We start from the raw sequence: 24,700 nt of genomic DNA on the forward strand, positions 1-24,700 counted from the left end.
TGGAAAAGCTGAACTTGAGGCAAACATGTGGTCATGCTATTCAGTGGTATGCTAAAAAAAATCAACATTTACCAACCTTTTGGTGTAAAATCACCTTAACTACAAGATTTAAGTGGGTGGAATGTGAAAAAGAAACCATAAAATAATTGATTTAAAGATACACGACAGTCATATTAGGTTATTACATGTAAATTTATGCGTGATCGAATAAAAGATCGGCACTTTGAGATTCACTAACGGTTCATACAAACTAATTCTTCCTATTCGGTATTTGGGCTAAAAAAATAATTTGTATTTAATGAATATATTTATATTGCGATGCATTTAACTTCTTACAGACAAAAATTTTTGGGTAACATTTGACCGCAATGAAAGTTGCATTCACTTAAAAATGATGAATTTAATGTGCCACAAATTCCTTTTAAACAAGAAAAGTTTATTTAGATTCATCTTTTGTTACTAAGAAAGCTTATTAGATTCACCTCGGCAGCGAATGCCACTCATTCTCGCCTTCAGCGCTGTACATATTTATTTATAATATAATCCCAGGGGAAGACTCTTACTTTCTCCAAACTTCTCAAAAAAAAAAAAACAGCAATTTAATCAATTCATAAACGTTACTGATTATTCTAATCAATGTTTGAATTCTGAGTAATTTAACGCTATCATGATCAAGTAATACATCTAGGCACGAATTCACTTGATGCATTTTTAAGTTAGGTTGCAATCTATAAATGCATTTTACAAGTCTCTCATGCCACCAGAAATTGAAATACTCTTAACATGAAAAAGATAAAATACCATGGACATCCTGCAACGGAGAAAGCTCATATACAAAGTTACTGCATGCAGCACTGCTGTAATAATGATAGAGGAAGTGAAAACAGAAACCATTTCATGCAATAATGCATGTAGGAAGAAATAAAAAATAGCCATAAAAGAAGAAAATCCAAAGGGGAGGAACAGTTTGTAAATGCCTGAGCATTTTATTTAAAGTAACAGATGAACTCTTTTTGCTCGTGCCAAAGAAAGTGTTCTAACCAGATGTGTTTTGGATGGTAGCAGGAGGATGGTGTACACTTTACGATGGCTCGGACTTTAGAGTCATGGCAGGTAGAGGACGCATGATCTTCGACATCTCGATCCTAAGGCAGAGCTGAGAGTAGCTTGGGTAGACCTATGTTATGCTTGGCGTGTGCCGATGCCATTCTATTAGAAAATGACTCGAGCACGGTGATCTACTAGATCCAAGAGTGTTTTGGCCTAGCTGGGAGATGTCACTTTTTATTTCGGGACATCTGAGGCATGACTAATAGTGACATTATTCTCGGGGCAAAATATATTTTTAGGGAGGCCAACGAAGCGGCGGACTGGATAATCTGCTTTGTTGCAAATGGCTATAGGAGAGTTTTTTTTTGGACAGACGAAGATGAGTTGCCTTGGGCATTTATTATTTTTTAACTTTTTAAAATATATTTATAATAAATTGGTATGAGTCGTATGGTGCTGAAAAAAAAAAGCAATCAATTTAAATAAATAACGCGGATCTTTTTTTTTCCATTTTTTTAATCAAAACTAGGCCCCTAGGATCAAATGCGAAAAGCGTTCGAAATTCCTAATGTTCCTAGTTTCCACAGATATCGAGAAGCCCAAGAAACCCAGGAGCCTGTGACATGATGGCCTGTTTAGGTTCTAACACGAGCCACCAATACTGAGTTATCGGGGTTGTGGAAACCACCGGAATTTTTATATCATCCGCTTGCACGGCTCTTGAAGTGGCCATTGCAGGATCCAACGGTCGACATCACGAAAAATGGTAAATCATTCTTTCCCGCGAAAGATACGACCCAAACGCTCGGACTCCTCGATAGCCACGAAGGAATCCCTAATCTTTATTTTTATATAACGCTTATTTTAATATTTGTTTCAAGGAGCCAGCCCGGTTAACACGTGCCACCTCGAACCACTAATGGCCTCGTCGCACGTGTGAACCCCCGCAGCACATGGGAGGTCGGCCTTGATCCACGAGGGCCCACCATCCATTCTCGCGTGCGACGTTCGATCAGGTATCTCACCTCTTGTGGCGCCCACGCGTTTCCCGCCGGAAATGTGGATCGCATCACAACTTCCACTAGTAATCCTTAATGATGTCGACAATTAATAATAATAACAACAATTGAGTCTAGATCAAGTAATCATTAAAAACGAAAGTCTGGATTCTAAATACCGTGCCAAGTCATGTCCAACCATCTTCAACGAGACTGTTTAACTCAAGAAATATAGAGCTCTATAGACGTTCCAAAGGAATTTACAGCTTGGATAGCTCCCAATGTCTCCTCCCTGATACGATTAAGTGCTTATAACTTGACTTTGTAGCCCACTAAATGAGCAGCTTCCAAGAGAGATCCAATCTCGTACCAAGGTCATTGAAGTAGGAAACGTCAACCTTGTAAGATGAAACCGCTGCAACCAAATCATGTGCTACCTGTTCATTGAGCCGCGTTGATGAAATAAAAGAAATGGCAGTGCAATTAAAGAGCTGAGACAAAGGAATGTGAGCTTACGGTTTGTTAACGTGAACCCGTGAATATTCTGACTTTCTAAGTCCAGCTCTTCCTTCAAATATCCGAGAGTCGAGGGAGAAGAGGTGAGAGCGGAAAAGAGAAGAAGGCGAGAGATAGAGAGGAGAGAATGGCCGCCGCAAGCCTCTCTTCTCCAACATCAGCGGTCTCCATTCTATCGATGATCGTGATCGTTTCGACCATCGCACAATGCCACATTGCATCAGCCATGGAGGATAGCCATGGCAGCGTGATGACGGACCACTTCCTCGGCCTCAACTCTCGTTCCGGTGGCCGGTTCCTTGCCGAGAACGTGAAGAAGGGGGAGCAATGCGATCCGGTGACGAACAACATATGCTCGGGGACTGGGGCCAAGGATGGCACCCAGCTCCTGGACTGCTGCAAGAACCATTGCCGCGACGTGCTCGGCGATCGCAATAACTGCGGGATCTGCGGGAACAAGTGCAAGTTCGGGCAGCTCTGCTGCAGTGGGAAGTGCACCGCGGTGGCCTACGACGTTGAGAACTGCGGCAAGTGTGGGAAGGTGTGCAACCCTGGGGTTAGGTGTGAGTATGGGAGCTGCGGATATGCTTGACTTCGTAGTGTCTTCTAAGGAGGGAGAGTTCATTTTGTTGCGCTCTTCTCAAGTATAGAGATGATACAAGTACACTGGTAGGGTTGGGGTTGGGATGAAGGATAGAAATTTTGTGTCCAATAACCTGCTTGAGTTTGTGGTATATTTGGTTCTTTCATAAAGGGTGAGATGGTGGTATACGAGAGTTTTGTAAACATGTTACCTCTTCCTTGAGCAACAATAAGTGCGAAGGCATGGCTCATGCCCCGAATTCCTCGTTCACCTTTTCAGTACAACTACTTCACATCATCTTAGACAAAAGTTGAGGAAGAGAGTAGCTTAGACATATTTAAGGCAGCTTTTCCAAGACTCTATTCTCGATTCAAGTAGTATATATGTACAAATAATGCTACCAGGTTCAACCTTCGTAACCAAAAACAAAAAACAAAATCTCTACGCATCTGGCATGCGACATGCATGGTTGGAAGGGATTGGTTATACTTGCAGGATCAATGCAATATACAGTAAAGTTGTGTAAAGCATCAATAGCTTCCTATCACTCCTCATGCTAAATAGTTCGTAGATTCCTTTCAGTAATAGAGCATGGGCCTTGTATCAATTAATTTCTTCTTGTGCTATTCGCCCGAAGGTAAAAATTAACTTCCTAGCCTCAGGTGATACCCTGATACCGGATCTACTCCCTCTTTCTAGATTGGAAAGAGCTAAATCAAGTTGATCAGTGCGAAGAAAGGAGACCAGTGGGATCCGGTCACCAACAACATATGCTCGGGGACCGAGGCCAGAGACGGCACCCAGCTCCTCTACTGCTGCAAGAACCACTGCTGGAACGTGCTCAGCGATCGCAATAACTGTGGCATCTGCGGATCAGTTGATTGTTGCTGACTATTGGAAAATATAGGAGGAGCGAAATGCTCTTTTTTTTTTTTTTTAAATTAAGTTCTATTTATTATGTTTTGCAGAAAATTTTATCAAACTTCAAGCATTTATCTTCAGAGAACACTGCAGGAAAAAGGAGAAATGCCAACGCATATACGCCGACGTTTTCTAAAAGCATCGGTAATTTTGGCCAAGCGCCAAAATTTGCCGACGCTTCTTAAGCGTCGACGGTCCCAACGCTAGATCCAGAAAGTGGGGATTTTCTTATAATTTTTTTATAAATAGTTTCTATAAATTTTATTTTTTTAATAAAGACGGGGCGCCCGGCTTTGGTGTGAGTACGGGACCTGCGGGTATGCTTGACTTTGGTAATGTTAATCTGAGTTTGCTGCGCTGCACCTTTCGGAAGCACAGAGATGATGCAACTAAGATAAAAGTTCTCTGCCCAATACGCTGCTCGTGTCTCTAGTTGTTTCTTTCGTAGAGGGTGGGGTTCTGCAAGCATATTATCTCTTTTTTGAGTGACAATAGTGCAATGTGTAGAGGTATGGCTCATGGAGCTCTGTAAGCTATCAGTAAATCAAGTATAAGAACGTATCTATTTTATTTCTTATTAGTTAGTATTTTATATTTTATATTGGTTATATTTCATGCATATTATTGAAAATATTTTGTCTAAAAAATGCTATATCTTTATTTTATAAAAATATTCTAAAGAAATAATCTAATAGAGAAAAAAAAATCAGAAGGTTGAAAAGAATTTGTCTAAATCGAGGCGTGTGATATACATTGCCTTAAGAACATGATTCGCCCTCTACGTACAGGTTTGCGGCGATGTCGTCCCCAAGATAAAATAACTAAGCTCGGTCTAATCCTCTTCTAATGGGCACGATCGCTAGGAGAATGGATCTGACCAGCTCCTTCAATTGCCCAGATAAAAAGAAAACGTTGAAAGAAGTTTTGAAAAAGAGAAAAAGAAAAAGAAAAGAAGAATTAATTCTCTATTTCACCTTAAGAAGTAGGGAACTAATGTGGATTAAGTTAACCAAAATACTGGACTCAGAGCCTATTTATAGACTCTATCCGATGATTGAAACGGTACGGCATTTCCAAAGATACAATATTTCAGAAACATCACATCTCTACGGAAATCAGAACCAACGTTCTTTTCAAAAAAGTCTGTTCTAAAAAAGAATAAGAGTTTTAAAAATTTTTAAACCATTTAAAATTTAAAAAATAAAGCTGGTATATTTATTTTTTAAATTTAATATTTTTTTCTAAGTTAAAACTATAACACATATGACCTATGATTTGCTTCGGTATAGAAGGACTTGTCATGTATATTAAAAAATTTTAATCAGAAAATATGGGTGGGCGATATGAGCTACCAGTTTTTTCTTTTTTTTGGTACATCGGCGGCTCACACATATCGGGTGTGAGTACAGCCCAAAGAGTCCGACAATAAATGACAATGCAATGGAGCTAAAATAAAATCATGATTTTTCCAGATAAAACCCCCGAAGTAATGAGTCACGTAGGACATCACCCAATCCGTCGCACTGTTGACCTCTCTGAGAACATGGATAGCCCGAGAGGTGCCGCATTCGCCTAAGAGACGACGAATTTCGTGGAGCAATCCCGTCCCCCCGACAGCACTCCCAAGACCCTAAGTCCCCTCGATCACAGTGGCTGAGTTCTCCTCGAGGATGATACGGTATGTCATCAGCATCTGTCTCGCATAGAAGACCTCCTCCTAGGCAGCTCTGACCTTGGCATCGGCGACAGACTGATTGAAGATTCGCCGTCCTCCAACTGCCACGAGTCTAGCCTGCCGGCCCCTGATAACTACCAGTTTCTTCGGCAACAGCCTGCAGCCACATTTGTGGGTTTGCTTTCTAAAATGTATAGCTAAACAATTTAATTAATTTTAAATTTTTTTGAGTGCAGATCCTTTGCGGTGCATGTTTTGCATCATAAATAATAATGTATACTTAGACAATTCACAGCTTATTCCGGAGATGGATGATTGTCGCCCATCTCCTAACTATGCGATTGTTTAGAAACAATCGAGGGACCGAGACCACCGTTGTAGATTTTTAGTATCGGTGACTTTAAGGGGCTCAACCCTCGTAACAAAGAACATATCAAAGCACAACTTTTTGTAACATGGCATGAAGGGAATGGTGCTACTTGCTTTCAGTGCAATACTTTGTGAACTATGAATCATCTTTTGACATGGCTCATACTGGGCTCATATCAATTTATTCTTGTTGGGTTCACCCACAGGCAGGAAGCCCCTATAGCCTCAGCTAATAAAGGATCCAGTACTCCTTTTGCCGACGGTTTTTATTTTAACTTGCATCATTTTGGATGTAATTTGAGCATGGTCATCAAACAACATTGAATCCCCTTATTCGATGTGTAAGTCTTATGTTTTGCTACTGCATGCTATAAATATTTGGGTCTTTCTATGTAGAATTATTTTTGGTGCACAAATGGGAAATATGATTTTCAATTGTAATAAAAAATATTAGGCTCAATACTATTTTCTCTTTTTTTTTGAATCGAAATAGGAGGTAGCTGCAGGCTGCTGCTCCCTGTTTATTAATAAGAGAAATGTTACAGATGTTTACAGGTTGGTCAAATACATGCTATGGGAAGAAGAGCAAGCAGAGGGACAGTGAAATTAACGGATACACAGTGGGAAGGCACAAAGGAAAGGCAGTAGTGTCGACAGGAATCAGGCGCATTCAGATTTGTGCACATGATCCTAAGTGCATCATGATTTGTGCCAAATAAATCTCAGATGAATGGCCGCTTAAGGATTCATCTACGTAGTCTATGGTTATTTAATTGGAACAGGTCCTGAGTGCACAGGTGACCGTTTTTGAACTCACAATTGAGAACATTGATAAGCTCGTGGATGATAAATGATGTTTAAGGTAGAATTTTCATGTTGCAGCACGCATTTGACACCTATCAATCCGGCTGGAGATATAATATTGTTGGAATCAAAATTATCTTGCCATGGTCACCCATCTGCCATTCATGGACATATTCAGATCTGCATACAGGAAAATTTCTGGCCTTAAATTGTACGAGTATTGCACTAGGAATCAGCCTCGATACTTAAATCTTTCCTCATAATTCATTGAAGATGTGAGGACTCATGCAGTGTGTGTTTAGTCCCATATCAATTATTCGTTGGGTAGATCTTGGGTACTTATACAAAATCAAAGAACCGAAATAATACCTTTCGGCTCACTATTTTAGGTGAGGACCCTAGGTTATTACAAAAGAAGCAAGCAACAGTTAATCCATAAGCAACAATGTCAAATGATCTGCTCTATCACTAGAAACACCTGTTTAAGTTCTCTTGCCCAATTGCTGCTTCAAAGATCCTCTCAAACGACTTCTTCAAGCTCGAGATCAGAAGCTCCGAATCTATGAAGCCTTTCTCCACTCCCATAGCCACCTTCAACTTGCCCATGTAGCTAATGACCGTTATTGTAAGGCTCTACAAGCAAGTTCATTAATTAGTTCCAATCACTAGCCATGAGAACCAAGAAGCTGATGCAAGATGATTCATGAACATGAGATTGAAGTCTTGTGATTATTAATTACCTGCGGGACTCCGACTACCATAAAATGGAAGCTCCTAACTGGATGTCCAGCAATGATCGTCTGCTCGATTGGTCCGACCAAGTTTGAGACCGTCATGCTTGATTTCCTTAGCGTTGTGTGTATGTACAAGGCAGCAGCCTGACGAAGGCAAAAGAGATGCTGCATTAGTTGGTGCAACCAAATACCAACAGAAAGCAATGTCAATATCATGATTAGCTTCCATCTACTAGTTCATTGTTTCTCATATTCGAAGAGTGCCATCTGGTTGTAGCACCATATATATCGGCCGATGTCTTGTGCTTCAGGGGCAAAGCTGATGGTTGACATAGCCCATCGATCGAGATCGACTTGATGCTCTATTTTGCTGTTGAGCAACAAAGACTCGCTTTCACTATGAGGTCAAGTGTAGTACATAGTGAACTTGAGATATATACTTGCTCATGCTCTATACATGGATTTGGTGAAATTAGTTGATGGTTACTCTAGTGGATGTTGTAACTTTAGTCAATCTTCGAGTTAGATGGACTAGGTTTGCCAACTGTGCTGCAGATCGAGTTGGCTACTTCTGTGGTTTTTTAACCAAAGAGTAAATTTTTAAGTTTGTTCAGAGGGTCAAAATTTTTACATTTGTAATCTTTACATGGTGAAAAGTGGTGAAGCATCTCTAAGGGCATGATCTCTAAGTTACCTAGCCACCACTAAGTTGTTGTTAACTGATAAATTTGGGCACATAATGATGATAAGGGTTGCATGCGAATTGTATACAGAAATGTTGTTAATTTAATAAAAATAGTTGTAGTGCATCTTGATGTGCTATTGGGGAAAAACTGAAGCAATTTACAGTAAAATTACATAAATGTGTAATAAGATTAGTCGATACATTAGTAAATTGAGAAAGACACCTCATCTTCATCTGAAAGGAGCATTGATGAGTAAAAGAAAGCGGACACACTTGTAAAGAAATCAAAGTTCAGCATAATTAGCAAATTGAATATCTAAATCTCTGTCATGCATGCATTTGATCACACAATGGTGATGATGGTTATACATGCAAAAACGCACACTAGGTTTTTTGTCCATTATCTGTTGCTATTTCCATAGAAAACTGGCTCCAACAAAGAGCTGTTATATTTGATGTTACTTTCTTCCTTCATTGAAGTTAGAACAAAAATTATACGAAAAATGTTTATCAATTCAATAAAAATAATTAATGAGCTATGGGAGAAAAACCAAAGCAATTTGCAGTAAAATTACACAACACATGTACAAGGATTATCCAATATGTTAATAGATTGAGAAAGAAAAGGGCATTAATGAGCAAGACAAAATAATTTACATCCGATCTCTTAAACAAAAAAAAAAATTGTATTTTTTTCAAAAAGCTAAAATCTTTTTTGTATTGAAAAGATGAAATCTTTTTTTTTGTATCTGACCGAGCCTAGCTCTCACAATATCAGGGTTTTTTAATAACAGAGGATGAATATAATAGATACCCATGATATTGAGCTTCCTCTCCTCTTCTTCAATGAAATGCGCCCTCCGAACAAAAATTTGGTAGTATCTCTATGTTTTATATGATCATAGTCAATTAGGATACTTCAAGTAGCCCAACATTGACTTGCACCCGAAACATCCAACCACTTGTTTGATGACAATATCAAAAGAGTATAAGATGAATGATTCAAAAAAGATGGTTTATTTTGACATCGCAAACGATCCAAAAATGTGCCGAGTTACTGCATTGAAGGAGCAAACATTAACAATGCCTCTTATAGATCAAGGTAAGCTGTCATGTATGATGCATTGCTAGTTTGCTTCTTACTTGCCAACTATTAGCTACAACATGAACCAAAATAGATTTGTTTTAGATTAACTAATTCTTAAAAAAAAAAAAACTTCACAGGTCCAACCTATTGTGCTTGCTACATGTCTGACTGCTAGTTTTGACACCAACAAAACTCTTTTTTGCACTTGTATTGGATCAATTTATGGAACAATTTTTTTTTATCACATTGACAAGTATTTTTACCACATTGATGGATCAATTTATGGAAGAATTTTGTAATGTCAAGTCATACCTCTGGGCCTTTGAGTTTTCTCAGCATCTCAAGCAATCTGCCGGTGAGATAGACAGCAAACGAGCTTCGTTTTGCCTTGATGATCTTCCTTGCTTTCCGGATAAAGTAGAGGGGGTCGGCCTTCTCGGCGTTCTTACTCGTTGGAATGGAGACATGGAGGAAACCAAACTGGTTCCCCCATGGGGACTTGGCATTGGTTTTTGTCATCTTTTCTACGGTCTCGTAGCTGGAAACGATTCGAGTGTTCAGCAACACCATGGCCGTCACTCGGGCAGCTCTCCTGCGTTGACCCTCACCCACCCTTTGCATGTACAGCTGGGTCCCATAAAATATTATTCCACTGATCACATCATTCACAGTCTGCTAAAAATCCATAGGAAAACCGTATATTAGATATCAAGCTAACGAATGCAGAAGAGAATATGTTATAACAAGCTTGATATTAATAATAACAAAGTTCAAGCTGCCTTTGCACATTTATTTTTCTTAAAATTTTAATTTTTTATGCATACAAAATTAAGCTAATTGCATGTTACAATTTGTAATTTTCACACCTTGTGATACTTCAACTCCACCCAAACTGTTGAGTAAACAATAATAGACAGAAGGTGACAATATTTAGATATTGGACTGGTTGGGCTTTTCAGCTTGGTTTAGATTTGCTTTATATAGGGATTGGACTGAGGTTCTTGATGTTGCTTCTTGTTGGGTGGTTTTGATACTCCTATCTTTCATTTTATTTTATTTTTTATCTTTTAGTTTTATCTCTGTATTTGTTTTATCTTTGAAAGCATGGTATTATTTTTCACCATTTTAATTGCTCCAAAAAAAAAAGACAATATAGATGGACAAACAAAACAAAAATGCATATAAAGAGATAGATTCTACTCCTCCAATGGAAGAGGCTAACTACTCTCAAGTTCAAAATCAAGAATATAGTATTTAAATTAACGATCAACGCCATTGAATATGATCTATACCATCAAAAAATTTTATAAACTAAAACTCATATACGTTGATGATTTCTAACGTTGGATCAGGAGGGTACAAATTGAACAATTAAATTGATACCAGACCAAATTTTGCCATAATCTGAGCATTAAAAAATATCCATTTTCAATTTATATATGTTTTAATATGTAGATCATAACCAATAAAACGAATTCTGGACTTAAATGCTTTATCATATATATATATTAGTACACTAGGATAATAAAATTGCCCATATTTATGTCCATGTATGTATAGGTTAGAGATCCTTAAAATATTTGATATTTGAGTTTTATGTATTTTTAATAGTAAAAATAATGATCAAAATAGCAAAAAATAGATACTATATATCTTCTCTTGTGATAAGCCACCTTGAAAGCCTATATCACATTATTTTTATTATTGTTGTTGTTATTATAACTATTTTTATTATTGCTACTTTTGGAAGGGCTTTCTTCGATGGGTTCTGGTCAAAGGAGCATATGTATCCAATTTTTTTGTAGTTTATTAGCTATATACATCAAGTACTTCTATAGATCACCATTTAGTTCATCGAGCTGATCAGACAGTTGGAGATTGATGAGATATATGGCCAAGTTCGGTGGTGCTAGTTAGGCCCTGCATATTATCTAATCAATTGCCTATTTTTATATGAAACGGATGATTTTAGCATTTTTCTTATATGCACAAATTAAGAATCTATTTGAATATTTCTATAGAATCGTCCTGAAAATTCTGTAAAAATTGGGCTTATTGGCCCCATCTATCTCCATCTTCCAAAGGCCTATCCAAATCCTAGTTTAAATTCTAGGCTTTTATCTATAGGAAGAAAAAATATTTTATAAAAATCTTTTTATACTTTTCATAGGATTTGGCTTGAGCGGTGTTTGTCTGATAGGGCAATATTTAAATAGACGAATCAGTCTAATTTAACTAGATTATCCAAACATGCGCTTATTATTATAATATATATATATATAAAAAGGGGAGGGAGGGGAGATGGGTGCCACTTAACGAGGGCAGCGATGCACAGCAAAAAACCACGACGTGAACTATTGCTGCAGGTACGGGTCGTTTGTTCTTTCGCACAAATCCACCTTTGGATCACCCGCTATACAAATCTCAAAGCACTTCGAACTATCGCATTCACCCACCCACCTGCATACATCTCAAAGCGACTAGCGGACGATCCAACGGTGTCTTCGCGCGAAAGAAACAACCCCGACCTGTTGCTGAATCCCGGTCCCCCGGGGCACAGAAATGGAAGGATACAAAGATTTCGGGGCGGTCTTGAAAAAGCCACTCAGGTTCCTTGCGCCAAAGATTCACGACGGCAGCTGAGTGACTTTTTTTGAGTTATTCGAGTATTTTCCAAGATTTAAAAGCTCAAGCTTACCCCTCCGACTGCGGCCTTGATCTTTCTTATGTCATCAAGAGAGAACTCGACGCAAGAAATGGTGATCGGCCGAAACTCCAGCCCTGGAGTGCCGGATCTGAGCGGAGTTGTGTCGTCCTCTGCCAGAGTGCTCTTCCAAAGACTCCACCCTACGTCTCGGATGGTATTGGCACACACGGAGAGAACTCGAGGCACTACGCCACAAATGCTCCCCCATAAGCTCTTTTTCATCGCTTTATCTCGAGTGGGAAAGGTGAGAGGGAGGGAAGGGTCGTCGGCCCTGTGCAAGCAAGAGAAGAGTGCTCCCATGAGGGAGAAGCCGTCTCCCAGTGCGTGGTGAAGCTTGAACACCATCGTGCCCTCGGCATTGCTTGTCGGATACTTGATGATGTGGAGGTCCCACAGTGGCCGGCTTTGCGGCAGCTTCTCCAGTGCTATCTGTGAGAGGTAATCTTGCACGCATTGGTCATATGATTCCAAGCCAGTGGGGAAGGTGGGAACGTTTACATGGTCTCCCAGCTTGACCTTGACCCTCTTCCACTGTTGAACTCCGTTCTGATCTTTCACCTAGTTCAAAGTAGCCACGAAAACACAAACTAGCAAATGTCAATGCTGGCAGCCAACCATAGCGATTACAGGGACAGATCTTGTTGGTGGCTATTTGTGGGCTTTGGCCAAGCCATCTGCTTGGACTTAAACACTGCATGTATACCAATTTTAGAATGCTTTAATTAACCAAGATGATCTACTAGATCCAACTCGGCAAAGCAAGCTTCTATGCTTGGAAAATTAGTCAACAATGGAGGACTGGATGCTAGCCAAGTTGACTGGCCGCGTATACATGACTTGGAAGAGATTAAAACAGCCCTGGAATCAGAGAAGGTAGAGAGCAGAGAAGGTACCATGATGGAGGAGAAACGTGGGTTGATCGGCAAGAACAGATTCTCCAGTGTCGACATGGTCGGGGAGTCATCGATAGGAACATCGGACTCGAAAACCACCAGGATGCAGATGGACAGCGCCGAGCTATTGAAGTATTGGCCGGTCGGGCTTACCGGCTCGTTGTAAGCTGCCTCCTCTCCCTCTCCTCCTTCAACCACCAACATTCTTCTTCTCCTTTACTCTTGGATACGCTGGTAGCCTATGGCATCAGAGGATGCAAGCCTAACTTAAATAGTTTCAGAGAGCAAGCACGGTGGGAAGGAAAGAAAGAAGCTTTTGGACTCGGTGACTTGGTAAATCACACAAGAGGAGTCGAATTAAGTTATCGAGGAAAAAGTTTGGTTGGTGAGAGAAGTATTAATACTGGCAGCCACAGGGCATGTGGTCGATGGCTAGTGGTATGACTGGTATCAATGCATCCGCATTGTTTTGGAGTTTTCCTTCCTTTTTCTTCTCCACCTGTTTTTTTTTCTTTTTTCCGCCGGGTTGGTTGGTGACGCCTCATGAGAGCTAATTGGTAGAAGAAATTGATCGTGTCTATACCATTGCACATTATTCTTTGAGTGGCTGTGATACCATTTCACGTGTGTTTGATGCATGTGATACTTCAAGGAGATGAAGATTTTATAATTGTTAAAAGAGACGGCGAGCTTTCTATTTTCCTCAACGAAGAGGAAGACGAAAGCTTTATTGGAACTCCATTGCTTGTCCTACTAGCATGCCGTTCTACAAGCTCATCCTGATCTCATTAGCCAGATGAAATCATGTCACAGAAAAAGACTGAGAAGCAGTCAAGAAAAGTGAGGAAAGTGTGGTGAGGGGAGAGAGGACTCGAGCGACTGGGCCAGGTTAGGTGACAAAGAGGTAGTTTATCCCAGCTATTTGTAATGGCTCTCGGTTGCAGCCGTTCTATTGCCTTGAATGGCGAGTTTATATTATGAATTGATTATATATTCTTTCTCCAGAGACATATAAATCTGGGTGGGACCGAAGAAGAAAATGCCTACATTTATATTAGATTCCATAACCATTTTAAAAAATGGAAAGAAATGTGTTTGGATAATATTTAACATATGAAAAGTGAGCATGACTTGAGATGGAAGTCCAGTTGACAAGATTTGAAGTCGGGCAAGTCTTTTCTTCATGTGGCACCAGGGATAAGATCAACTTCCTCTCAGAGCTTTTCTTTTACTATTCTCAGATCCAAGCAAAACAGGAGTAATTTTAAGATAAACTATAAAATTTTTGGGAGGAAGTGACTTGCCTCCTCCATTTCAACTCAAAAAAAAAAAAAAAGCTAAATTAACCTTGGCTCTCCAAGGTGTAGTCAATTAACGTTTGATTTTGATGAATATTAACCTTGCAAGGAGGGCCTTGTGAGGCCACAACCATTAGAAAACAGCCACAGAACAATTCCTTCGGTTTTGGTGTACAAATAATTTGATCTTAAATACCTCTTCAGTAAATGGAAATGTTTTCTAGTTAAATATACGCCCTTTGAGCATCATTCATGATTATAACCTAACCTACCAAGCTAACGGAATCTATCTATATGTCACTTAATTAAAGTTGGCCATGAATGGTAGTAGACACAGTGGATTGCGACCACTGCCATCTTCTGCAGAATATCTTCTGCAGAATCCCAGCATTCGACTCTACAGTGTCGTGCCATTATTGTGGTAGTTCAGCAACGTGGGTGCGATCAACATCTCATGTCCTGGCCATTGCCGGAACATGAAAGCGAACACTGTCGTAACCAGCTTTTTTCCTGCAATAAGCTGTCACAGGCTGTACACAGTTGAAAGCCGCTTTGCCAAGGATTGGAGAGCCGAACGCCAGTTGAGCCACTTGGCACGAGCCCTTGGTTAGCTGGTGCGACCATTAATTTTATATTAATTATTTGCTAAATCAATCTTAAATATTTATATAAAATTAAAAATTTTAAATAATATTTTCTTTCTGGTATTTTTTAGATGAGCTTTTGGATTGTTACATATGGTATTAGAGCGAACCTGGCCCATAATCTATTTGCACGAGAAGATACTATAGCACGAATGTATTGGAGCTGACTACGGGACGATCATGATGCTTGTGATTACATTTGAATAGATTTGAACTCTTAGCCTGACGAAAATGCTAGGGCTGAAACGATTTAGTTCTACATCGGTTATTCGCTAAGTATGAGGTCCTGGGTATCAGATATACTAACATATCTATATTCATATTTATTTGTTTGACGAACACAGATGTAGATACAAATATTAATCGGATGCAAAAATTTATGACCATATTTGTTTTATACGGTACATACAAATCAAATACTAAAAGTATGGATATAAATATGATTATAAATTAGATAATTAAACTTTATGACCACAAAATTGAAGATATTACTGAGCAGGTGATAAATCAAAATAATAGCATGTTAATATTTTTTTATTTATTTTTATTAAAAATTTATAAGTGCTCATGCTCGTTGTCGGAAAAATTTTGGGGCATGGGCCCAACCTGAAGCCCACGACTTCTTTTGGGCCCAGCTCGGCCTCGAGTAAACCTAACCTGGCCGCTTCGGACCCTTCTTTGTACATCAGCCATTATGTTATTTTTGCCAAGTTGATATGTTCCCATCTGTCTTCTACTGGCGTCATCAAGGCGTTGTAGTCACCCAAGCATACATCAGTACAGTTCAATGATAGCAGATTTTTTTGTTTTTATCTTGCAGGAGAGCCCAAAACTTCTAATACTTTTGCCTTTTCCTGTGCCAGTTATATCGATTAGAATCGCCATTCCCCCTTGCTTGCTTGTGCGAGATAATAGCATCACTTGTGCGGGTCATTCTATTTAAAATGCTTCAACTACAATCTCATTGTTCGGATTCACCATCATGATTTTTAAGATTAGCCCCATAGCAAGAAGCGGATTCTTAGCCATCCTTGTCTCCTTCACACTCGCTGAAATTCTAATGTCTGCTCCCCTCGTAATAATTATATTTCAAAATAACCATTTTTCTCAATTTTTAAATGCAATAATTGTTTTTGCTGAAAATAATTAAGAATACCTGAGAATCCGAAGAGGGTCTCAGCCATTCCTCTAACTTATCCGACAACCAGAGTTTGAGAAATGGTAACTGTGAGAACCCATGCGGCGTGTGTTTAGTCCTACATTAATTATTCGTTGGATAGATCTTGGGTACTTATATAGGATCGAGGAACCCAAATAATATATTCCAGCTAGACATTTTAGATGAAGTTATGAGTTGTGATAAATGGTATCAGAACGGACTCGATTCATAATCTATGTGGACTAGAGGACGTTGCAGCATGGATCTATTGAAGCTGACTGTGAGCCAATTATAGTGCTTGTGATTAGATTTAAAGGCTAGCCATTTCAGGTAAAGCCCTAAGTTGTGACAGTAACAAGTTGTTGGATGACTACTCTTGTTCGTCTCTCTCCACATGGGATAAGGATTGCATCTTTCACATGGTTGAAGAATTCATCTTAGTGAGAATCTATGGTTGGATTGCGCAATATATAGTCATCTTCGAATCCATATAAATGGACGGATAAAAAAGTTCAGAATTTTTTGAAATCTATACAAAATGCGATCCAACGGTCTATATTAATATAAGATTAATTATTCTTTCATGCCAAATATGCAACTCAAATCCACGTATTTGCGCTGCCGTGAGGGTTCAGTTTGTATGTTTGGCACGAAAGAAGATCATTTATTTATTTTTAATTGCAATCTGTTGCCTTGCATAGATTTTAAAATATTTTAAAATTTTTTTCCAACGTCTGCATAGATTCTGAGACGGTTATTGTCCATTCCAGCAGTTGATTTTGTGGGAAAAAAAAATAAATCATTCTTTTTTTGCAAAAGATACAATCGGAACCCTGCTATGAGACGCTCTACGTACACCCACTGTCTTCGTACAGCATTACATGTCGTTGACTCGTTCATCGAGACTCGAGCCTTGAGGATGAGTGGTCCCCCTAGTAGGGAGACCTACGAGGCCATCAAATGCGTGGCGGATTCTCCTTCGCTATTTTTGGAGAGCATTAAATCCAACCTTGGCTGTGATCATTAATTCCCTCATGAAAAGAGACTATGGCCATGAATTCCCATGATCCGGTCGGACCGGTCCCCTCATCCATCCAATGCCATAAAACTCGCGAATCTCTGACCCATCAGGCACCGAGTGGCACCTTGTCAGGAGAAGGAGTGTCGTCGTCCAGACAACCCTGTTGTTCACAAAAAAATCATATTTTATAACATTTTCTCTAATAACTAAACTTTATCAAACAAAAACTTCAATCCCATGATTAAAAAATTTAAAAAAACACATAATATTTTTTATTTTTTCATTTTAAAATATACTTTTTATCGATACATAGTATATATTTAAGTAATACATACAAAATAAATTAGTCATTTAGTAAGTTAATGCGCATATCTAGATATATCAATATATAATTTATAGAACATGATATTCACATCAAATAAAATACTCATCTAGCAAGCCAATATACATAAAATAAAGTACTTAATTATCCAGCAAGCCAATACACACTTTTAGATAAATTGATATATAGTTTTCAGAACATAGTATTTATTAGTATCAGTACTCAGTTTTTTAATTTTATCTAACATACAAAATGATATATATATATATATATATATATATATATATATATATATATATATATATATATATATATATATATATATATATATATATATATATATATATATCATTTCTTAGATTCTAAATCATAAAAAATAGAGAGGGATTTGGAGGTGGTGAAAAGGACTCAGAAGTTCTGGGGAGATCCTTTGGTTGGTCGAAGAAGACTTACCCGAAGCACTTTAGAAATTGTTATTTTTTTGATCTTTTTGAGTATATTCATACCCGCCGTGCATGATGCATCTGCTTTAACAAAAAAAAAAAAAAAGCACTCGAAAGAAAAAAGAAAGATCTCATAGATAAGATAGATGGCATGATAAGAAAGATGATAAATAGAGAGGCTTGACGAGAAAAAAAAATATATGAACGATCCCTCTTCATGGATGATCTTTCTTAGCATGTGTAATTTTTTTATTTATTTTTGAATTTATGGAATCGACGAACTTCATTAGTAGAAAGAGTTTTGTTCCTATTTAATTTGGATTTTTTTGTATAAATACCCTTCTAAAAATTCAAATTTTTGTGAATACCCTCTTAAAATTTAAATTATTTATGTACTCTCATAAAACACTGGTTTTGCACAAATGCTCTAATATAACAATTCTTCTAACACCGTTAATAAAAATCATATTCATTTTAATTAAAAATAAAATAGCATCTTGAAATTACTTTTTTGTCTCCTATCGCGATCGCCTTAATGGTTCTTTTTGCACTTCTACCTGTTAAAGGTATTTTAGTCATTTTAATTTAAAACTATTAATTTTTTAACGGCGTTACATGGTGTGGGTACATATACAAAAATAAAGATAAAAAAAGATAGAATAGCATAATAAGTATTTTAAGAAGGCATACATATGAATATCAATTTTGAGAGAGTATTCATGCAAAATTTGATATTTAGGAGGGTATTCATGTAAAAAAAAATCATTTAATTTTTAGGTTTTCTTTTTTAAGATGAACACTAAAAAAATATATAATAAAATAGGAATCCTACTCCATATGATGTTCTATAATGCCCCATATGATTTTTGTTTTTTGATAGTCTGATTGATGGTTTTGAGTCAGTCCAATCATTTGTTTTTACCTCGAACATGATTATTTTGGATTTGATGGTGGGTGTACATAGGAGGGTCTGAAAACTGAAATGAGGTTACATTGCATATGACTGAACAAAAATCATATAGGGTGGGCACCATAAAAGGAAATATGGGGTGGGGCTCCTTTTTTGATATGTTTTCTCCTCTTGCATCTATCTTAAAGAGAAAATTCAAAAGTTAAATAGAGGTAAAAGGATTCTTACTAATAGAGTCCATCATTCCTCTAACTTTAAAAAAAAAAAAAAATTGCACACGCCAAAAGAGACTATCTGCATTATTTTTCTTTCTCGTCAAGCCTTTCCTTCTATCCTTTTTCTTATCAAGCTATCTCTCCCATGCGTGAGGGCTTCCTTCTCCTCTTGAGTCCCTTTCTCTAGTCCTTCTAAAAACTATGTATTAATTAACCTAAAAGTGTATATTGGAATGCTAGATGACTATTTTGCAAGGTGTGTATCATCTGACCGTGCAATGTATACTCATAAATACTATGTTCTAAAAATTATATATCAATTTTTCTAAAGGTATGTATTGGGTGTGTATTAGCAAAGCTTACAGTATATATTTATGTATTAGGAAGCTGACAAGTATGTATCATTTGGCCATATAATGCATATTGATGAGCATCATATTTTGAACTGCAAATCGATTTATCTGGATGTGTATATTGGGATATTGGATGACTATATTATTAGGTGTGTATTGACTAGGCATAAACTACGTTCTGATGAACATCATATTTTAGAAACTATACATCGATTTATCAATAAGTACGTAAAAAAATCTTACAGTATATATCAAGAAGCAGATGAATTTATATTACTTGGCCAAAAAAAAAAGGATGCGATGGTTTTTCTTCGCGCATGGTGCCTATTGGCACGTAATTTTTTTATTATATATTTTTACGTTATGGAATCGATGAATTATGTTAGTAGGAAAAAATTTATTTCTATTTAATTTATGAATTATTTTTAATGGGCTAAAAAACTATGGTAAAAAAGATTTATTTTCCCATGCCGCACTGAAATCAAGGGCACGTCCATTTCACCTTTTTGACTTGGAAGCCAAAGGGCAGGCGGCTGAGAGTTTGCAATTTTTTTTTTTTTTCTCTGATCACTCTTCTTCCCCACACACACCATTCTACCCTCACCTTTTTTTTTTTTTGCTTAAGCTACCCTCACTTTCTCCCCACCTCCCCTACCCTTTTTCTTCGTTTCCTCCTTTTTTTTTTTTTTTTTTTTGCCCTTTCCCCTCATTCAGCCACAAAGGCGGGAGGGAGAGAGCGAAACATTTAAGACCTCTCCCTCTCGTACCTTCAGCTACTCCATCCACCATTGATATGATGCATCTGGTGTAGGATATAATTTCTCCTAATTAATAATTGATGGGGAGTTAAAAACTTAGTCCAAAAGATCTATTTATAAAATCATGCAAGTAAAATTCACATGGATGTAGATAAGATAAGCTCGAAATCAAAATGAATTTTCAAGTGTGATAATTTCCTAACTTGGCTTCTACCAATTGGTTTCTTCAATATGCGGTGATGAGACTTGATCAAGACCTTGTAGGAAGGCTCTCTCTTATCATACATTCATCTACTGCATTTTTTGGTAAAATGGTTGATTTAAATCAATCTAGAATAAATACATCAGTATAAATTGGAAAAATAAATATATTTAAAATTTGAGCTAGAAGATTTCATGTAGAATCCCATAGAATGGCCCTAATATGATTAGCTATATAAGCAACCATCCAATCAACTACCTTATTAGCCTTTCTATAAATATGAGAAACCTCAACTACAAACAAAGTATGCATCATTCGCCAACAATCTTACAAAAGGGGATGTGGTCCGGCAACAGAGAATGGAGGATCCGAAAGCTATTTGATCATAACCTTCCAAATAAATGTAGGAGATCCTCAACTTTTATGTAGTACATAGTTCGGCCATTGAAACTATAGTATCAAAATTTCTGACACCACCTATAGCTAATAAAGTACTAATAGCACTTCTAGTAACAAAAGCCACAAAAAGCACCTTTTAGACGAACAGTACCATATAGAAATATTATACACACACACACACTTCTATATATGTATTTCTCTATATTTATATATAATTCTGCCACTGTTTACTGTTGCGGCTTCATTTATAGCTTATATAGAAATATATATGGAACTACGTAGAAAGAGTTTCGTTGAGGACCTTGACAGGCATCGGTAGAAGTGGCTCGATCGTTGGCGCAGGTATTAAATTGGATGTAAAGAGTCATTTATTCTTCCCATATTTCATTGTTTGATATTGTTGGGGGAATAAGGTTTTTCCCCCAAATGACACGAATGCCCCAAAGAAGCCGCACAATCGTCGACCCTGGAAGGCCGAAGTCGGCACCCGAACTCGGAACCTCCGACCTAAGAGAAACCCCAATGCCCGAGGCCTACTTTTGTCAGCCACCTACTACGGCTATACGTCTCCGAGGTCCGGCCAGAGACCGTACTATGACGCCCCTCCGGCATTTATTGCGCATGACCGCTGTGATCCTCCGGCACACTCCACAATAAATATGGATCTCCAGCTTACTCCACAATAAATATGGATCTCCGGCTTACTCCACAATGAATGCGGATCTCCGGCTTACTCCACAATAAATGCGGATCTCCGGCTCACTCAACAATTAATGCACGTGACTCCTGTCATCTACGGACTCCCAGCTCTCCACGGCAAATAAGCCCAGCAGAGTCTAGTCAACTGTGATAAGTCTCTGATCTCGGCCATACCTCCGACACTGATGCAATAAATTCGCCTGGTAGCGTGCTAGTTCGGGTTGTACAACGCCCTCATCGCCGACATCAGTGCAATTATTCGCCTGACCAAGCGCCGACCTGAACGACATGCCGAGCCGTACTACGGCTTCGCCCCGTTACATCGCAGGTAAACCGACCCCCGGTCTATAAAAGGGGGTTGGAAAATCGATACTGGGGACGGGCACTGTTTACCTCTACTCTACACGATTTGCCCCCTCCCTGACTTGAGCGTCGGAGGGCCGGCGCCGGAAGACCCGGCCACCGGCTCGTGTGCAGGCACCCAGACGGAGGACGCCGCCCACTGTCGGATCGTCGCCCAGCCGCGGGAATCAGCCGCTCCTTCTCGCCGATCGCCCCAGACGGAGGACGCCGCCCGTCGACGGACCACCGCCCCGCCGTGAGTAACCACCTCCCGCTCCCTCTCCTCGACCGAAGATTGCCCCCGGGTCCAATTTCCAGCAACAGTTGGCGCTAGAGGAAGGGCCCGAGTAGCAGTCATGAAGTTGAGAAGTAAGGGAGCCTCTAACGTCTCCCGGCGTCCCCCGCAAAGTCCTGGACACTCCGTCCAGAATTTCCCAACTCCAGCTGACCCAGGTCCTCAGGTCCAGCTGGAACAGTTCAATGCCCTGGTACAGCAAGTCCAGGCCCTGGCCGCCGCCGTGCAGGGCCTACGGCGCGTGGAAGCTTCATCGGCGCTTCCCCCGCAGGCCCAGGCCCCGCCGGAGTGTCTCCCCAACGGCCCGGTTCTCCCCAGTCAAAATCTGCATGGCTCCTCCAGAGCCAACAACGGAGAACGGGCTACTCCCCGTAGGGAGTTACCGAGAGAAGGTTTCGATCGGAGACCCCAACTTTCCGAGGCGGAGTCAGCCCCGGACCGCCAAGGGCCGGCGCAAACCACAACGACAATCCCACGGGTGGGGGAGCTCGACCGAAAAGTTGAGCATCTGGAGCGCCAGATTGCGGCACTCCACGGCAAGAAGGCAAGACAGGAAGGGGACTTTGAGTTCACTGCCAAGTTCCCCTTCTCCCGCCAGATCGAGGACGAGCCGGTTCCCGTGAGATTCAAAATGCCTCAGGTGGAGCCCTACAGCGGAATCACCGACCCCCTCGACCACTTGGAGAGTTATCGGGCCCTCATGGCCCTACAAGGGTCCTCGGAGGCCATACTCTGCAAAGCCTTTCCAGCGACCCTCCGAGGGACCGCTCGGCTTTGGTTTTCTAGACTGAAGCCGAACACGGTGTCCTCCTTTGAGCAGCTCGGCAGGCAGTTCGCCACCAACTTTGCTGCCAGCCGGCGCCAGCGACGGACATCAGACTCCCTCCTGGACATCAAGCAGAAGGAGGGGGAGTCCCTCAAAGAGTACCTGGACCGCTTTACCGCCGCCACATGGGAGGTCCGCGAGCTAGACCAGTCGATAGCCATGTCGGCTCTGAAAACTGGGGTTCGCTCCTACCGATTCCTCTTCTCCATCGAGAAGAGCTTCCCGGCCGACTTCATCGAAATGCTGGCCCGAGCTCGGAAGTATGCCAAGGCCGAGGAGGCAGTCGCCTCCAGGCGGGGAGCAATCGAGCCCGCCTCTAAGAAGCAGAAGAAGCGCCGCGAGGAGCGCGACCGACAAAGGAGCCGGTCTCCCCGCAGAGAGAAAAATCTCCCCAGACTGAGGAGTCCGCCCCGTCAGCAGGGGCGACCTCAGCAGAGGACACCTCCTCGTCCGAGGTCTCAACCACGGCCCCGGACGTACCAGGCGAGGTACGAGAACTATACACCCGTCAATGCTCCCCGGGCCGAGATCCTGATGGAAATTGAGGGTCGGGACTTCTTCCGACCCCCGCCTCCTATGCGAGACACGAGATTTCCCCGAAATACCAGGAAGTATTGCCGCTTCCACCGAGACCGTGGGCACGACACGGAGGACTGCTTCCAACTCCGGGACGAGATAGAAGCGCTCATCCGACGGGGAGTACTCAACCGGTTCGTGAGGAATCGACCTGAGGAAAGAAGGCCGGCGGAGAATGTCGCACCAACCGAAAATCCAGGCGACAACAGGCCCATCGCCGGCACCATCAACATGATCGGGCGGGCCTCGGCAGGAACGGCCGCCCAGGGAACACCCCCGAAGCGCCCACGTACTGATGAAGTCATCTCGTTCTCGGACGAGGACTTAGAAGGGGTCGAGACCCCTCACGATGACGCTGTGGTCATCTCCATGATTGTAAATAGGTTTGATGTAAAGCGTGTCCTAGTTGACAATGGAAGTTCAGCCAACATTTTGTACTACCATGCCTACCAAAAAATGGGGTTGACAGGAGGACATCTCCGGAGAATCAATGCCCCGCTAGTCGGGTTTACCGGAGATGCGGTCTCGGTTGAAGGTGAGGCTAGCTTCCTTGTCACAGTTGGCCTCGCCCCCCGGGAGAACACTGTGAGGATGGACTTCTTGGTGGTCCGTCTGCCCTCGGTCTACAACGCCATCCTTGGGCGCCCAGGGTTAAACACCCTTCGAGCCGTGGTTTCAACCCGCCATTTACTCATGCGGTTCTCCACCGGCCAAGGAGTAGGCGAGGTCCGCGGAGACCAACTGGTCGCCAAGCAATGCTACATGGCGGCCCACACAGTGAAACAACCAGCTGAGGCGCCAGACCGCCCGACGCGCCCCTCACTCCCCATAGAAACCCTCGATGCGAGGGACACCCCCTGGAAGAAGCAAGTAGAGCCCGGTGAGCTCCTTATTCAAATCCCACTACGAGAAAATTTTCCCAAGCTAACCGTGCAGGTCGGCTCCGGCCTCGGCGCCCATGAGAGGGATCGCCTCGTCAGCTTCCTGCGGGATAATGCCGACGTCCTCGCCTGGTCGCCCGCGGACGTGCCAGGAATTGACCCTGAGGTCATGGTCCACCGACTTCAGGTGAAACCAACCAGCAGGCCTGTAAAGCAGAAGAAAAGAGGCTCCGCCCCCGAGCGACAACGAGCTGCGGCCGAGGAGGTGGACAAACTCCTCGGAGCCGGCTTCATCCGGGAGGTCTCCTACCCGGACTGGCTCGCCAACATAGTCC

The 24,700-nt window shown here is 40.9% G+C and overlaps 2 protein-coding genes across 3 annotated transcripts; one reads left to right on the plus strand and one right to left on the minus strand.

Moving 5' to 3' along the window:
- Positions 1–2,670: 2,670 nt before the first annotated feature.
- LOC103711016 (stigma-specific STIG1-like protein 3) lies at positions 2,671–3,449 on the plus strand. Its single transcript, XM_008796987.3, has one exon. The coding sequence runs from the start codon at positions 2,692–2,694 to the stop codon at positions 3,154–3,156; it is 465 nt and encodes a 154-aa protein (XP_008795209.2). The 5' UTR covers positions 2,671–2,691; the 3' UTR covers positions 3,157–3,449.
- A 3,708-nt stretch (positions 3,450–7,157) lies between these two features.
- On the minus strand, positions 7,158–13,362 carry LOC103708594 (wax ester synthase/diacylglycerol acyltransferase 11-like). Of its 2 annotated transcripts, XM_008793610.4 has the most exons (5): positions 13,023–13,360; positions 12,121–12,687; positions 9,735–10,094; positions 7,657–7,794; positions 7,158–7,549 (listed from the first exon to the last, which is right to left on the minus strand). In XM_008793610.4, the coding sequence occupies exons 1-5, from the start codon at positions 13,224–13,226 to the stop codon at positions 7,385–7,387; spliced, it is 1,434 nt and encodes a 477-aa protein (XP_008791832.3). In that variant the 5' UTR covers positions 13,227–13,360; the 3' UTR covers positions 7,158–7,384. The 2 variants fall into 2 exon arrangements, with proteins under 2 accessions (XP_008791832.3, XP_088578686.1); XM_088722560.1 differs by lacking the exons at positions 7,158–7,549; positions 7,657–7,794 and adding an exon at positions 7,869–8,020 and having other exon boundaries at positions 13,023–13,362.
- Positions 13,363–24,700: the final 11,338 nt, after the last annotated feature.

This window comes from Phoenix dactylifera, chromosome 5 (genome assembly GCF_051530095.1).
Source record: "Phoenix dactylifera cultivar Ajwa chromosome 5, Ajwa_hap1_PhDact_Kaust_v1.1, whole genome shotgun sequence".
Lineage (NCBI taxonomy): Eukaryota > Viridiplantae > Streptophyta > Magnoliopsida > Arecales > Arecaceae > Phoenix > Phoenix dactylifera.

Bases quoted from the DNA above. Each gene is read 5' to 3' on its own strand.
- LOC103711016 (XM_008796987.3), top strand. From the start codon at position 2,692: ATGGCCGCCGCAAGCCTCTCTTCTCCAACATCAGCGGTCTCCATTCTA.
- LOC103708594 (XM_008793610.4), bottom strand. From the start codon at position 13,226: ATGTTGGTGGTTGAAGGAGGAGAGGGAGAGGAGGCAGCTTACAACGAG. The intron at 12,688-13,022 runs GTACCTTCTCTG...ACTTTGAACTAG, and splicing joins CACGTTTCTCCTCCATCATG to GTGAAAGATCAGAACGGAGT. The intron at 7,550-7,656 runs GTAATTAATAAT...ACTTGCTTGTAG, and splicing joins TGGTAGTCGGAGTCCCGCAG to AGCCTTACAATAACGGTCAT.